This window comes from Apiospora aurea, assembly GCF_038362705.1.
Source record: "Apiospora aurea strain CBS 24483 chromosome Unknown utg000004l_segment0_segment0, whole genome shotgun sequence".
Taxonomy (NCBI): domain Eukaryota; kingdom Fungi; phylum Ascomycota; class Sordariomycetes; order Amphisphaeriales; family Apiosporaceae; genus Apiospora; species Apiospora aurea.
In genome coordinates this window covers 5,208,509-5,221,841 of record NW_027117391.1, presented here as the reverse complement: position 1 = coordinate 5,221,841, position 13,333 = coordinate 5,208,509, and the positions used below count along the sequence as shown (strand labels likewise).

General features: G+C 55.4%; 4 protein-coding genes across 4 annotated transcripts; 1 reads left to right on the top strand and 3 right to left on the bottom strand.

Moving 5' to 3' along the window:
* Positions 1-2,272: 2,272 nt before the first annotated feature.
* PG986_006379 (cellulosome enzyme) lies at positions 2,273-3,861 on the bottom strand (the record flags this gene model as incomplete). The annotated part of the gene is made up of 3 exons (XM_066842601.1): positions 2,273-2,573; positions 2,717-3,373; positions 3,437-3,861. 3 exons carry the CDS (start codon positions 3,859-3,861, stop codon positions 2,273-2,275), a joined length of 1,383 nt encoding a protein of 460 aa, XP_066702463.1.
* A 748-nt stretch (positions 3,862-4,609) lies between these two features.
* PG986_006378 (uncharacterized protein) lies at positions 4,610-6,025 on the bottom strand (the record flags this gene model as incomplete). Its single annotated transcript, XM_066842600.1, has 3 exons — positions 4,610-5,509; positions 5,562-5,769; positions 5,829-6,025. The coding sequence occupies 3 exons, from the start codon at positions 6,023-6,025 to the stop codon at positions 4,610-4,612; spliced, it is 1,305 nt and encodes a 434-aa protein (XP_066702462.1).
* A 703-nt stretch (positions 6,026-6,728) lies between these two features.
* On the top strand, positions 6,729-7,709 carry PG986_006377 (uncharacterized protein; the record flags this gene model as incomplete). Its single annotated transcript, XM_066842599.1, has 1 exon — positions 6,729-7,709. One exon carries the CDS (start codon positions 6,729-6,731, stop codon positions 7,707-7,709), a length of 981 nt encoding a protein of 326 aa, XP_066702461.1.
* A 266-nt stretch (positions 7,710-7,975) lies between these two features.
* On the bottom strand, positions 7,976-9,224 carry PG986_006376 (electron transfer flavoprotein alpha-subunit; the record flags this gene model as incomplete). The annotated part of the gene is made up of 3 exons (XM_066842598.1): positions 7,976-8,263; positions 8,320-8,716; positions 8,779-9,224. 3 exons carry the CDS (start codon positions 9,222-9,224, stop codon positions 7,976-7,978), a joined length of 1,131 nt encoding a protein of 376 aa, XP_066702460.1.
* Positions 9,225-13,333: the final 4,109 nt, after the last annotated feature.

The following is a 13,333-nucleotide window of genomic DNA, read 5'->3' as shown; positions in this document are numbered from 1 at the left end:
TTGCCCACCTGCCCGCAGTTCACAGCCCAAGAAGCCAATGACGTGACCCCGCTATTTTAGCCCCTACCTCGCGGCTTAAGAGTTTGGGAAAGTGACCTGAGCCCCCGGAGGGGGTGAGTGTGATTGAGCTCGGATCCGGTGACCACCGACGAGGATAGTCTTGGGATCTTTTTGCTTTTGGGGAGCGACAGGCCATAGCCGAGACTCGCCGCCGATGCAAGTCATCTTTCGAGTTGGAAAATGATGAGAGGGAAGAAGAAAAAAACAATTTCGTCTTGTCGTCTGTCGGTGGGACTGTTGTTCAGATGACAAATTTGGCATGTTGACGAGACTTTTTAGATCGGATGGATCGTCGTCCCATTTGATTAGGTACATGTACATATGCACCTAACCTGCTTGCGGTTTACGGGCAGAGGAGTGCAGAGGGAGGGACTCGCCGGCCTGGAAATCGCTGTTATTGTCGGGGATAGGGAGGGGCGAGGGGGATCAATAGGCAAGATGGGACACCACTCTCAACTCTGCCACTTTTATTTAAACGGGATCGGCGCCTGCGCAACTGCGTGTCCTGCTGCCATCCAGTCAAGCCAGTGCCTTTGCTTGCCCACGGGTCAGCGATGCGGCGCACACCGCCGCTCGGATTGCGCCCTGAACAGTGAACCGGGTTACAGCCAGATCTCGTGATGGACGGGTGAGCGTCGGAGCGTCATCGTATCGGTTGGTTGGTTGCAGCGCGCCTAAGACTCGATCTCTCGTACATACTAGTACACCGAAGAGCCGAGGAACGATGGAGGCCTGCGACCTACACTTTACGCCTCCCCCAACGCGACACTGCGTTTCCGCACGCACTGCCTAGGGACCGAGATGACAAGGGAATCGGAGCATGGTCCATCCCTGGAGCTACGGAACGAAGGGAAACTAACCTAGCTGGACTTTTGCGATGGCATTCCTATTTTGCTGGGTCCCGCCCAACGGATGATGATGCTGTGGATTTTGATGGTTCAGTGGCCTGGTATATAGATTGGACGCCGACGACAGCGAAAATAAAAATCATGCACGTTGGGTATTTTCAGAACTAGCGACGAAACAAAAATAGCTGGCCAGCCAAGCCCGGTTCTCGCGCAGGCGTCAATGCTCGGGCGCTGGTTGGCTGGCAGAGGGCCCAAGCAGCCAAGGGCCTCTTCGCATAAGGGGCACTGACGGTGGACAAGCACCATTAGCCTCGACAAGTCGAATCCATTCTGCCGTCCGTTTCCCTCTTTCAGTCGTCGAATCCGTCCTGCAAGTTGATCTGCGATCCATTTCCTCCTTCCCATGGTCTCCCCCTCCTCGAGGAGCAAAGGTCCCTCTTTGTTCCCACTTGCCAAGTCCCCTAGGTGGTAGGAAATAAAACACACTGGAAACTGGCAACACACACGTTTTTTGCACTTAAACCCGACACCGAAACTGAACCCCGAATTCTCATAACTAACTCCAACGTCCACGGCCCTTTGCTGACGAATCACCGGCTGTGTACGTAAGCGAGACCAGAGAGATCCAATCTGCCCAACCACCTTGGGAGTCCATGCCCGCCGGTTGGTTTAATAAGGTCATGCCGTGCACGACGAGTGAGAAGCTCATAACGTCAAGCTGATCTGGTAGACCCAAGATTTCCCCTTCTTCACACGGCCCCGTCCGTACCAGGTGCATGAGAATCGAATGATCGTAAGACAGGTAAGAGAGGCTGTTATGAATATGAGCGTACTACCAATACGAGTCCCACTACGAACTGGTATTACATAACGGACCTTGGCAGTAGCGTGTGCACATGAGATCAAGTAATGAAACAAGTCTTGGCAGAAATATGTTCACTTGACATCGAGTAATATAACAAATCTTGGCTGGAACATGTTCATTTCAGGGGTTCCGATCTCTTTGCCATGCATGGTATGAGAAAAGCAACCGGGCTACTGGATGTGAAAGAAGATGAAAAGCTCATCATGAGATGAACGTGAAGGATCGAAACCAGCCACCCACGGTGAAGATCTGTCACATGGGGTTATTTGTATTTCTACAGGTGTGGTTTAGAGTTTCTGCTGCGATACGAGCAAGGATCGCCCAACGACAAGGGCAGTGCAGCAAGTTGAATGGCAAACAACTCACGACAACGTACGTATCTATTGACGATCACTGCGGATGTGTTGGCAGGTAATCTCGGACTAGTCTCAAAGGTAGGGCTCGACTGCACCGCCATCACGCGCGATCCTCCGGGAAGATTCGGAACCACGCAATCATCTCAAGCACCCGCCACCTTCAGCGTCACGACGCTGCGGCCGGGAATTGAGACGGTGACCGCCGCACCGTCCATCTTGGCCCCCGTGCTCGCAAACGTGTTGCCCTGGTTCGTGAGCCACGCCTCCGCGGAGCCGGCGGTGCTGGCGCCAGCGAAGGACGTCTTGACCGACTGCGTGCCCGTGCCCGTGTTAGTGAACACGACGACCACGGAGCCGTCGGTGTTCAAGAACGCGCCAGTGATGACACCGTTCGGCGAGCCCGTGGCCGCGACACGCCGGGCCCCGGGGCGGATGTGGCGGGACCTGTTGATTCTCAGCGTAAGTATAACATTCTGCGAGGAAACAGACTGTACATCTCAAGAGGGGATACAGGCATGTCTTGAGTAACCAGTGTATTCGGTCCTAAGATACCGAGATAAGAAGGAATAGACCCGAAAGCCACTTACCACATGGCAAAAGCCCAGAAGATGCCCGAGGGCTTCGGGTTCGTCCCGTCCGTGGCGTCGACGAGGTGCGACCCCGACTGCGTCTGCCGGATCTCGAAGCCCTCCCAGAACAGGTAGGCCGACAACTGCGCATTCACCATCGCGACCGCAATCTTATTCGCCCAGGTGAACCCCTCCTCGTTCGCGCCGCGGCCGTACCACGTGCTCACAAACGCATTCCCATTCCCGTCGCCCGGCCCGCCCTCCGTATTCCACTTGGGCAGGTCCGTCTGGCCCAGGTGCGTGCGCGCGTCCGCGCTGTACGAGTGGCCCGTGATGACGCCCAGGTACTGCGTCGACCCGGCCTGGGCCAGCGCCGTCGTGTACGTGCTCTGCATCTGCCAGCCCATGGCGTCGCAGCAGGTCAGGACGACGTCGACGCCCGCGGCCGCGGCGGTTTGGGAAAGGGTCGGGAGGAAGGAGATGGCCTCCTGCGCGTTGCTGCTGATCTGCATCTGCGAGTAGCTCGGCGCGAAGTCGGGCTCGTTCAGGAAGCCGAGGTGGGTGATGTTGAGGCCGGCCTGGTCGTAGTACTTGACGTACTGGATCAGGAAGTCGGCGTAGGCCTGTCGCCAGTCGCCGGAGCTGCAGGAGTGGCCGGTAGTGCCACATAGATACCTAGAGTTGCGAATCAGCCATACGACTCTTTCCTGAGTCAAGCGAATTGGTCGGGGCTCTTACCCGGGACGGGACTCGGAGCCACTGGTCTTCATGAAGCCAGGAGCGCTCCAGGCGTCGGCGATGATCGTCTTGACCCCATAGCTCGCAGCCTGTTTCGTGAACCAGAACTGGCCCCTATCGTCGTCGTCCCAGACATACGATGGCTTGCCGGACGGAGAGCCGGGGCTGTTCGGGAGGATACTATCGCCCCTTCCGCCAGATCCTACCCTGTTTCTGATGATGCTGAAGCCGGCCCCAGTGGTGGTGCTGAAAAGGTAGTCCAGTGCCTTCTTCTGCGTGGAAGCAGGAGCGTCCTGGAACTCTTTGGCACGGCCGAACGCCTGAGAGAAGCCGAAGCCGTCGACCTGCTGGTACTTGGTGCCGACGTCGACGGTGACAGATGTCTGAGATGCAGCGAACCCGGCAAGGCCGCCGAGGACGACCATCTTGGAAAGGAAGTATGCCATGGCGGATGATCTGCTTTGCAGATGTAGTCACTGCTACCGCCCAGGATCCTACCTCCTAAGACCTAACCGATGCTTCATCGCAGGCATATATGGCCAAACTATAGATCCCATCATCTCATGTTTGCCCTCGCCAATCTGTCCATGTGCCGTTCCATTATGTAAACCCATCGCACTCAATACGAGCGCGGGCTCGGTCCTTCCGGCTACTGAAGGCATTTCGCAGCCAATGAGGCAGCTTGTGGAGATTGAGGTCGTGCTCCTTTCCACCATCAGCTGTGTGGCCCAAGATCACGCGTGGAAATACCCGTGTCCGAAGGCTCTGTCCATGAAAGAACATTAACCGGTAAAGCATATGATTGGAGGAAGTTCTGCCCATTTTCTATTTCCCCAGTTTTGCCATCGATAAATATATCGGCTCGGGCGCTGTTCAAGAAGGGTGAATGGCAACCAAGTTCATATGCTTCTGCCCCTAGGACAGGTCGAGTGGTAAAAACACCAAGAAAGGTGTGCCCAATGTGGCAGAGCAGGCACATGGGAGGAATAGCTTTGAGCCAGCAACCGTTATTCAAAGCTCAGTACGTAGTTTACTGGACAATGCGCAGCTGACTTGAAGAAGCTCAACCGGGCCCGGGTATCATTTTCTCTACCCACCATTTGACGCCAAACATATGCAACGCAATTTGCTAGAAAAGAAACCGAATTCCCAATGCCGCGATATTATAGTAGTTCAGCGGAAATTGCCGCCGCCGCCACCGCCGCCGCCGCGCCGCCCTTCACGGCGTCGACCGCCATGCCAGCCATCGCCCTGCCTTCCGGGACCGCCGTGACCGCCCGGACCAAAACCACCGCCGCCGCCACCGCCACCGCGCCTACCGCCATGACGGCCGTGGCTAGGTCCTGAGGGCCGTTTGGGTTCGGGGCCACGGCGATCGCGGTCGCGGGGTCTATCGGGCTCCGGGCGAACCTCCTCGACTTCGGTTTCGTATTCTTCAAAATCATCCTCAAAGTAAGGCCGGGTGATGTCCTGCTCTTCGCGCGCAGCGTCACGGTCGAAAATGAACCTCTTGGTGATAGCTTCCGTGTTGCCAATACCTGCACCACTGGCCGGAGGGAAAGGAGGCTTTGGTGCGTGAAACGCGCAATCCTGGCACCACGAAGTGAAGTCGATACGGCGATTCTCGATTTCCTTGTTGATGGTAATCTTGATATCGATAAACCTGTCCAGGGGGTACTGAGAACCGAGTCGGGTGTGTTTGTGGCTCTGGGTGTAAAGGTCGAGCAGATCGCTCATGACCTCCAGCATGTGAGCGCGCGAAACCCCGTACTCCTCGCAGTTGATGGCGAGTATTTTGTCTTGATATAGACCGGTGAGGCGTGAGGTAAGCTCGAGAAGGGATAGAGCTACGGTCCAGGTCGTCTTCTTGAGGGGCGCAAAGGTTTTGTAGATATCAAATGCCATGTCCCATGCTATGCGGTAGAACTCGGTGCTCCATTCCTCCCTGGCCAGAATCTTCTTGATCAGTTTCACCATCATGCCGAGCGGGTAACGCGCGTTGAGATTGAACGCAAGCGTTTCTATGAGCATCCGCTCGATGCCAATCATGCTCTGGCTGCGTTTCTCGAAGACCTGCAGATGCTGTTAATGGAATGGAAACGTATACTATGCGATGCGCTCTCACCTTGTCGTCCGGCGTGCGTTGGTCACTCGGATTGCTGATGTTCCAAGATGCGCACACGACCTCCTTGGACTTCTTCTGAGTGTCCTCGGTCTTGCACGCGAACCAGAGACACGTAAGAGCTGCTTCATTGAATGGAAACTCCGTCCTCCCATAGTGCAGACGGAATTTGTGCCAGAATGTGCAAGCAGTTGCAAAGGTCTTGGCTGGGCTGCGAACCGTGTCAGCATGTTTCTTTCACTTGACCCATGTTGACCGACGAAAACTCACAGTCCAAGATTTTCCCTCACACTCTCAATCAGCGCAACGCCCTCCAGCCGATACTGTTCCTCTTTGGATACCCCCTTGGTCAGCATTTGAATATGCTGTTCGCAGATGAAATCATGCTTTGTGATGATGCGACCTGGGTCAGGACCACGCGGTTCGATGCCGCCATCGTCGGCGATTGACGTGGCTGCGGGAGCCATGATAAGATCTTGGACGCGAACGACGATCCCACAGTTAGATGGTGTTTTTTCTTTCTTTCTCGATACCTCCCCACAAGCCGAATTTCAAATCAATCGCAAGGCTCTGATGGAGTTCGTACTGTTGCTGCTAAAGGCTTCGGTTTATGGCGGAAGATTCATAAGTGCAGCCAAGTTGAAGCTTCGCGCTAGAGGTTGAGCAGCAGATGGATGTACTGAGTGTGGCGGTGCATGTGTGGCTGCAGCAGCGCTCGTTCCGATGCCAAATGGAAGAGCAAAACAGTATCTTTCAGATAGACACGAGCCAGAACCCATGGCCAGTGGGTTCAATAATTTTCGAGTCTTGCAGAACATTTTGACGTGACCGAGCCAGCAACACGCATCACGATCCTACTTGCGCCTGGGATTCCGGATCTCAGAGGACCGACCTCTCCGACTTACAAGCTGCTTGAGCTCTGGCCAATTAAAGAGAAGCTGCTACCGAGTGCGAGCGCAAGCCGCTAACGTCAGGGTCAGGTACGTAATTGGATTATCTACGCCTGTGTCTGCCTGTCAGCTCCCTGCATCAACATCCCTCATCACGCAACAACTTCTTCCCCATCTCGTACCCGGCAGTGCCGCTTAGAAACCCAAATCTACCAACTTTGAAACCGAACATTTCCAAACCCCCGAATCAAACAAAACAAAAAACTATCCAGAACCCACGATGCGCGCCGCCACCAAGCTGGCCGTCCTCGGGCTAGCCACCCAAGCCCTCTCATCGCCGCGCCCGCAGCAACAGAAACCCCTCAGCTCCAAAGGCGACCCCGAAAACGACACGCCCCTGCCCCTCGTCATTTGGCACGGCCTCGGCGACAACTACGCCGCCGAGGGCCTGCAGTCCGTCGGCGAGCTGGCCGAGGCCGCCAACCCGGGCACCTTCGTGTACTACGTCCGGATGGACGAGCAAGCCTCGGCGGACCGGACCGCGACCTTCTGGGGCAACGTGACGACCCAGGTCGAAAAGGTCTGCGCCGACCTGGCCGCCCACCCCATCCTCTCGACCGCGCCCGCCATCGACGCCGTCGGCTTCTCCCAGGGCGGCCAGTTCCTGCGCGGCTACGTCGAGCGCTGCAACCGCCCGCCCGTCCGCAGCCTCGTCACCTTCGGCAGCCAGCACAACGGCATCGTCGACTACAAGGCCTGCGGCGCCACCGACTGGCTCTGCCGCGGCGCCATGGCCCTGCTGCACGGCAACACCTTCAGCTCCTACGTCCAGGGCCGGCTCGTGCCCGCGCAGTACTTCCGCGACCCCGCCGACCTCGACCGCTACCTCGAGGCCTCCAACTTCCTCGCCGACATCAACAACGAGCGCGTCCTCAAGAACAAGACGTACGCCGACCACCTCGCGAGCCTCGAGAACTTCGTCATGTACATGTTCGCCGACGACACCACCGTCCTGCCCAAGGAGACGGCCTGGTTCGAGGAGGTCAACGGCACCGAGTCCACGCCGCTGCGCGCTAGGAAGCTCTACAGCGAGGACTGGATCGGCCTGCGCGAGCTCGACCGCAAGGGCGGCCTCAAGTTCGAGACCACGCCCGGTGACCACATGCAGCTGTCCGAGAGGGTGCTGAACGAGACGTTTACCGAGTACTTTGGCCCGTACGGAAAGAAGTTCCGAAAGGACGAGACCATGGGTGAGTTGTAGATACGGTGTTGAAGAATCCGGTCGGGGATTGAAAGGGTTACGCAACAAATTGTAGTTTTCACAGCAAGCAGGCGGTGTAATTTTAGAAGGACAACACACAAGACATTTCTATTATTCGCGATCGATATGCTTGGCCCCGACCATGTATGATTTTATTTGCCCTCTCGAGAACGCCGTGCGATGCCTTGAACCCAACGGACGCAGTATCCCCAAACGCCACAGAAACGCAATCAAAGCGAGTAGTATCCATGCAGAAAGCCTGTCTTCTAAACATCAACAGCCTTCTTGGCCGCGGCCTTTTGCTTCTTCAGCTTGGACTTCCTCTCGGCAATCTCCTTGTCCAGATCGTCGCCGGCGGTCTCGGCCTTGACGGACAGCTTGCCCTTCTTGGCCTTCTTGGGCTCGGCCGGCTCGGCAGCTCCGTCCAGGGACTTTCGCTTCTTGCCGACGTTGGCCTTCTCGGGGGCCATGAGGGCCTTGGCCTCCTCGGAGTCGTCGGCCACAACATCCTTCTCCTCGAGCCACAGCTCGTCGGTGAGCCAGATGGGCAGCGCCTAAGATTGCGGGTTAGTAACATGTTGGGTTGGGCGCATCTAGAGAGGTAACATACGGCAGACTCGGGGCCCTTGATGTAGATGGACTTGACGTTCTTCCATTGTTGAGGGATCAGCTTCTTCACCAGCTCGTTCGCGACGGCCTCGGCGTTGGCGGCTATTTGCTCGGCGGTCCAGCTGGCGTAGCCGATACGGACCGCGGTGTTGGTGGAGGGCGAAAGGTGCACTTGGACTGCGCCGACCGACTTCTCGATCTCGGCCGCCATCTCGGCCGCCGTGCAGGTGTTGACGGAGACATCACCCTTGACTTTCTTGCTCTTCTTCTCGTCACGAGACTGGAGGTCGACGGGGATCGGGCGCTTGGCGGTGCTCTTGTAGAAGACCTTGCCAAGGGCCTTGGGAAGGCGGTTGATGATTCGGGAATCGCCGAGGAAGATGTCGTGTTCCGCGAACCTATTTGGGCGCACAAGGTCAGAGGCATACCGAGGATGTACCCGGCGGCAATGGGAACTTACAGCTTGCGCTGCTCTTCGTAGCGCTTGTACTTGGCAGTCAGTTTCGTGAGGTCAATGATTCTGTCGATGCGCTTCCGCCACTCCTCGGGGAACTCCTCGGAGGCCACGAGGTTCTTGTAGGCGCGCTGGGGCGAGGCCGAGATCAGGCATATGCTCAGCTCGGGATCGGTGGCGAGCTTGTGGGGGACGGTGATCTTGTGCGGCTTGAGCCGGTTGTTGTCGGTGATGTGGCGCTTGGTGGTGACGGTCATCCAGATGGGCGTCTCGTTGGCGGCCGACTCGTCGTCCTCGAGCAGGTTCTTCTTGGTCGCGCTGGCGGCCTTGTCCTTGGTGGCCTTCTTCATGTGCACCAGGAGCGCCTTGGACGCCTTCAGGGTCTGCTCCGGGCTGACGGGAGCGACGACCTGGCTGTCGGAGCGCAGCACCATATCCTTTGCGGGCGCCATACTGTCGGTATTCGAATAACAGAAATTGATATGGTATTTGGAGGATATGTGTTTTTTACTGTTGTTCTTCAGCGGTCCGACCTCTCGCGCTGAAGCCAAAGCTACTAAACTTTCTGGGACGTGGGGCCCCTACTCGTCCAAAAATTTCCTTATCAGCTGCGGCCTCGTTGATTTTCCGGTCGTTATCGGCCGATAAGCAGATAACCTTAGTTTAGACGACCAGTCGCAGGCCAATCACGTCCTGTCCGTGCCTGGCATGTTATTTTTTGGAGGGAATTGTCCAACCAAGACGGACAACTGCATTCTTTCTGGTATCGACTAGTAGGAATCTGATCTCGAAGTAGAAGCCGCATGCAGCTGTCAGGAACGTAGTATCACCAACCATTCTGTGCATGCTGCATTCCTTCACGACTACGCAGATGGTTCTCCTGCTTCTGGTCCCCCGCACTCGATATGACGAACGCAACATTCCATTCTGCCAGCTATGAACAGCACGCCGCAGCATAGCCTGCGCTCATACCAGCGCTCGGACGTCAAGAATCTGGTTTTCCCTCTATCAATCAACCTACCTCAGGGTAACTTGTTCGGTACGCTGCTGCTCTGTGCCGGTTCCCCTATCTCTCGGACATTTCGTGATGAGCGATTGGAGGCCTAGGCATAGAAAAATGTCTGTTGTAGGAACTTGCCGGCACTATTGGCGCTCATGACTCAACGTTGGGCGATTGAAGGTTGCTATCCCGGGAGATCTTATCTTCAACGGCGATGACCCACGTATGCTGCTGCTCTGCGAACGTGCATATGTAACGTTTGTTCGCATTCTTTCGGAGTCATGTCGGGCCACGCGTTGAATATTTATGTAGTATTTGCACATACTACGCTGCCTTTCTCATGAATCTTCCAGGAGACGTTTGCTGATATTATCAGGGGCCGGTCTGGCGTGTTTCCTTCGGTTATGAGATACTGTCTGGAACTCCGTAGCGTACCGTAAGGCAACCTTTCTTGTTCGTCGAAAGTGAGTTCGTAATGAGCACGTGGCGCAAGACGTCCCCGTGGTGTAATTCGCGCTTCGTCCCGCGGCTCCCATTTGATCCCCCCTTCCCCTTAGGTCCCTTGCTTCTGCCAAGCAAGGGTGGACAGGACCCACGAACCGTTCGGGCGAGAACCCGCCGCCCGACCCCCTCCACGGGCCAAAAAGAAAGATAGGGTGCAAGCCGTACCGGGCATGCTGGCGATTCCAGATGCACTTGCGATGTTCTGTAGACTGTGAAACTTTGTTCTCTGGAGCATAGTCTATGATGCAGATATGCAGTCGGACCCGGCGATCGTGAAGGAAAAAAAAAAAGTCGCCGGTTTGAAGGGGTTTGCTTCCAATGGACCCGGCTCGCGGCCCTCGAAACAAAATGTACACACAGACGCTTCTCCATACCATCAGTACCCAGACTCCTGTGTAAACTGAGGGGAAAGTAAAAATAACGGCTGAGCAGGTTTCATGCTTCGACTAATAAATATAACCACAGAAGATGAGCTATGAGACTCTCTAAAGGTCCAAGTATAGTGAGTATACTACTATGCATGTTATTCTGGGGCGCGCGAACCGGCGCTTCGGAGACGGGAAGCGGACAGTCTCACCTACATACGGACAATACTTAACCATTTTGGCCCATTCCACACTTACGGTGACGATGGTCTTAGTCGTGCACACCAACCGTTCACTATTGGGTTCTTAGAAGTCCGTATATGACAGCCTCATTACGGTAGACCACCGCGGGATATTCAAAGCTGCCATTTAGCATCTATCAATTGTGAGAAGCCGAGCAAAGCCCGTACCCGTGGAAGAGAAGCCGCCCTAAGGGGTGGGAATGCATGGCGATGCAGTTACACAGGTAGTGCAACAAACAATACTGGGAGATATGATTTTCCAAGCGAGACGTTGCAAGCCGAGACTAAGCAAGCCAACTCAGGGAACAGAAAAGCCCCCAGCTGGCCCCCTCTCTTTGCAACAATACCAACCCGGGAGAATCAATTATTGGAACGCAAGGGACTCTTAGGCTGCACCGAAACTTTCTTGGCCCCCTAACCGACGACGTGCGTGGAAGTGCAACGCATATCTGGGGTGTGTTCTCGTCATCCGACGACGACGAGGCGAGGCGAGGCGTCACACCGCATGCCGGTGGTTCTTTGGGAACAGCTTGGACCAGTCACCGTTTGACGTTACATAGGTTCTGCCCTGTCCGCCCGGCTGCCGTCCGTGGTGCCGATGCGGTTGGTTGAGATCCGGGGGAAAGGGTATGCCCACATGTACGCAGTATGCGGAACGAACGGACGGAAAGCGAAGCCAGCTGCCAGCAGTACATACATAATTGTGGTATGCATGCATTCAAATTGCTGTTGCATTCCGAAGTTGGGGCACGATGCAGATTCATATGCGCTTGTCTTTCTCAGCCTCGTCTATGAATTGTGTAGATGGAACTCGGGTCATTTCGCCCCATTTAGGCGGTAAGTTGGGACGGCCGGATCGTGAGGACACCTAGGTTAATATCGATAAAGCATGTAAGCCCATCACCAACGTCAAAAGTGTGTTATTTATGGAATGTCGCATGGGTTGCATCCTACACGCAAGGCCCCAGGGGCAATCGGCTTATGTACTCCTCATTTGTCCCTTTAGATCACAAGGGTGTAGCTATTTGCCACTTCTCGGGGCATTGAGCGATGCAATCGAGAAAAGGTGCTGTGCCACACGTACCGGGATCGTAGCGAAATTGTCCGTTTCAGCCGCCCTCCATCAAGCTCTTAACCGCTGCGTCATGATCAGCCTGTCAAGTGGGAACAAATCCTACCATCAGTTTATGTACGTGATTCTCAAAATAGTCAACGAGCGTGTATGATGGATCCCTGGGACGAAGAAGCCTGTCGCTTACATCAATGAGATTCATATGTTCAGACCCGGCTGTAGGAATGAGTCAGCAATCAATAGTCTTACTATCGACCCTGAATGCCACGAAAGCCAGCCTGCATTAGAACGACTTGCTGAAAGTCAGCAGCCGGCACTGTAGATCCTGTTATTCTTGATCATGTGGGATTATAGACCAGGCCAGGCTTAGGTATTGACTTTTCCACTGCTGCAATGCTACACACCATCAAGAACGCCGCCATGCGCCATGCTCTCTACCTCCTTCTCCCAATTATGCGATTCTTCGATACACGGCCGACCCGAAAGAGGCAGCTCCAGTCGGGGTATTTGCCAATGGGGGAAATCGATCGCAGGCACATGCACGGAACAGACACACACCTGCTTGATCCAACGATGATGGCCGCGATTCCTCCTCTCTACCAAGATGCGCCACGGAAAGAAAATCCAATGGCCGGACAGATCACGTTGGACAGATCGAACGCACTAGGTAACACTCATCAGGGAATTGCCGTGATCATGATATGATGGTGGCTGCCCAGTCACAGTGGAACCCTTTCATCACCGGGATATTAAGCGTTGCAGTTCGTACAGGCATCCAGCGAAGATCAACCCGGGCGCGAGCTGCGAGCATTACATATATCTCCTAGCCTCGAGCACTAGGAGGGAACAAGCAGCGGCGGTCAGTGCGACATATCATATCACAAAAAGTTACATATGCGGCATACTTATTAGCATACGTGCTATGCTATGCTGTGCTACGTCTGTCCAACAACTGCGACCTCAGCCGGCTCGGCCTGCAGCGGACTCTCGCAGTGACAGGTCGGCATCTATGCCAGCGAACCAGACTAACCGGACGCCACCACGTCTCGACAGTGTCTCGACACGCACCGCCGAAACGAAACAGAATGCAACGCATTGGGCCTTTCCCCCAGCTGGCGGAGTTGCGGGGCTTACATCTTGACTCTGACGACGACGACATAGAAAAAAGCAAGCTGCCCCAACAACAAGCTGTCGTGGCCTATTTGTCTCTTTACGATCGATGCTGGGAGCCATTCCGTTCGGTTACACGTAGGAATTAATAGGCGCCTCTCGTTTTTTTCCCCGGCCGCGCAACCGCCCACCGGTGACAGCTTCGTCCTGCAGCAGGCGAAACAAACAGGAAGGAGGCCATGCGACTTGGGGACCCGGAATTTGATAT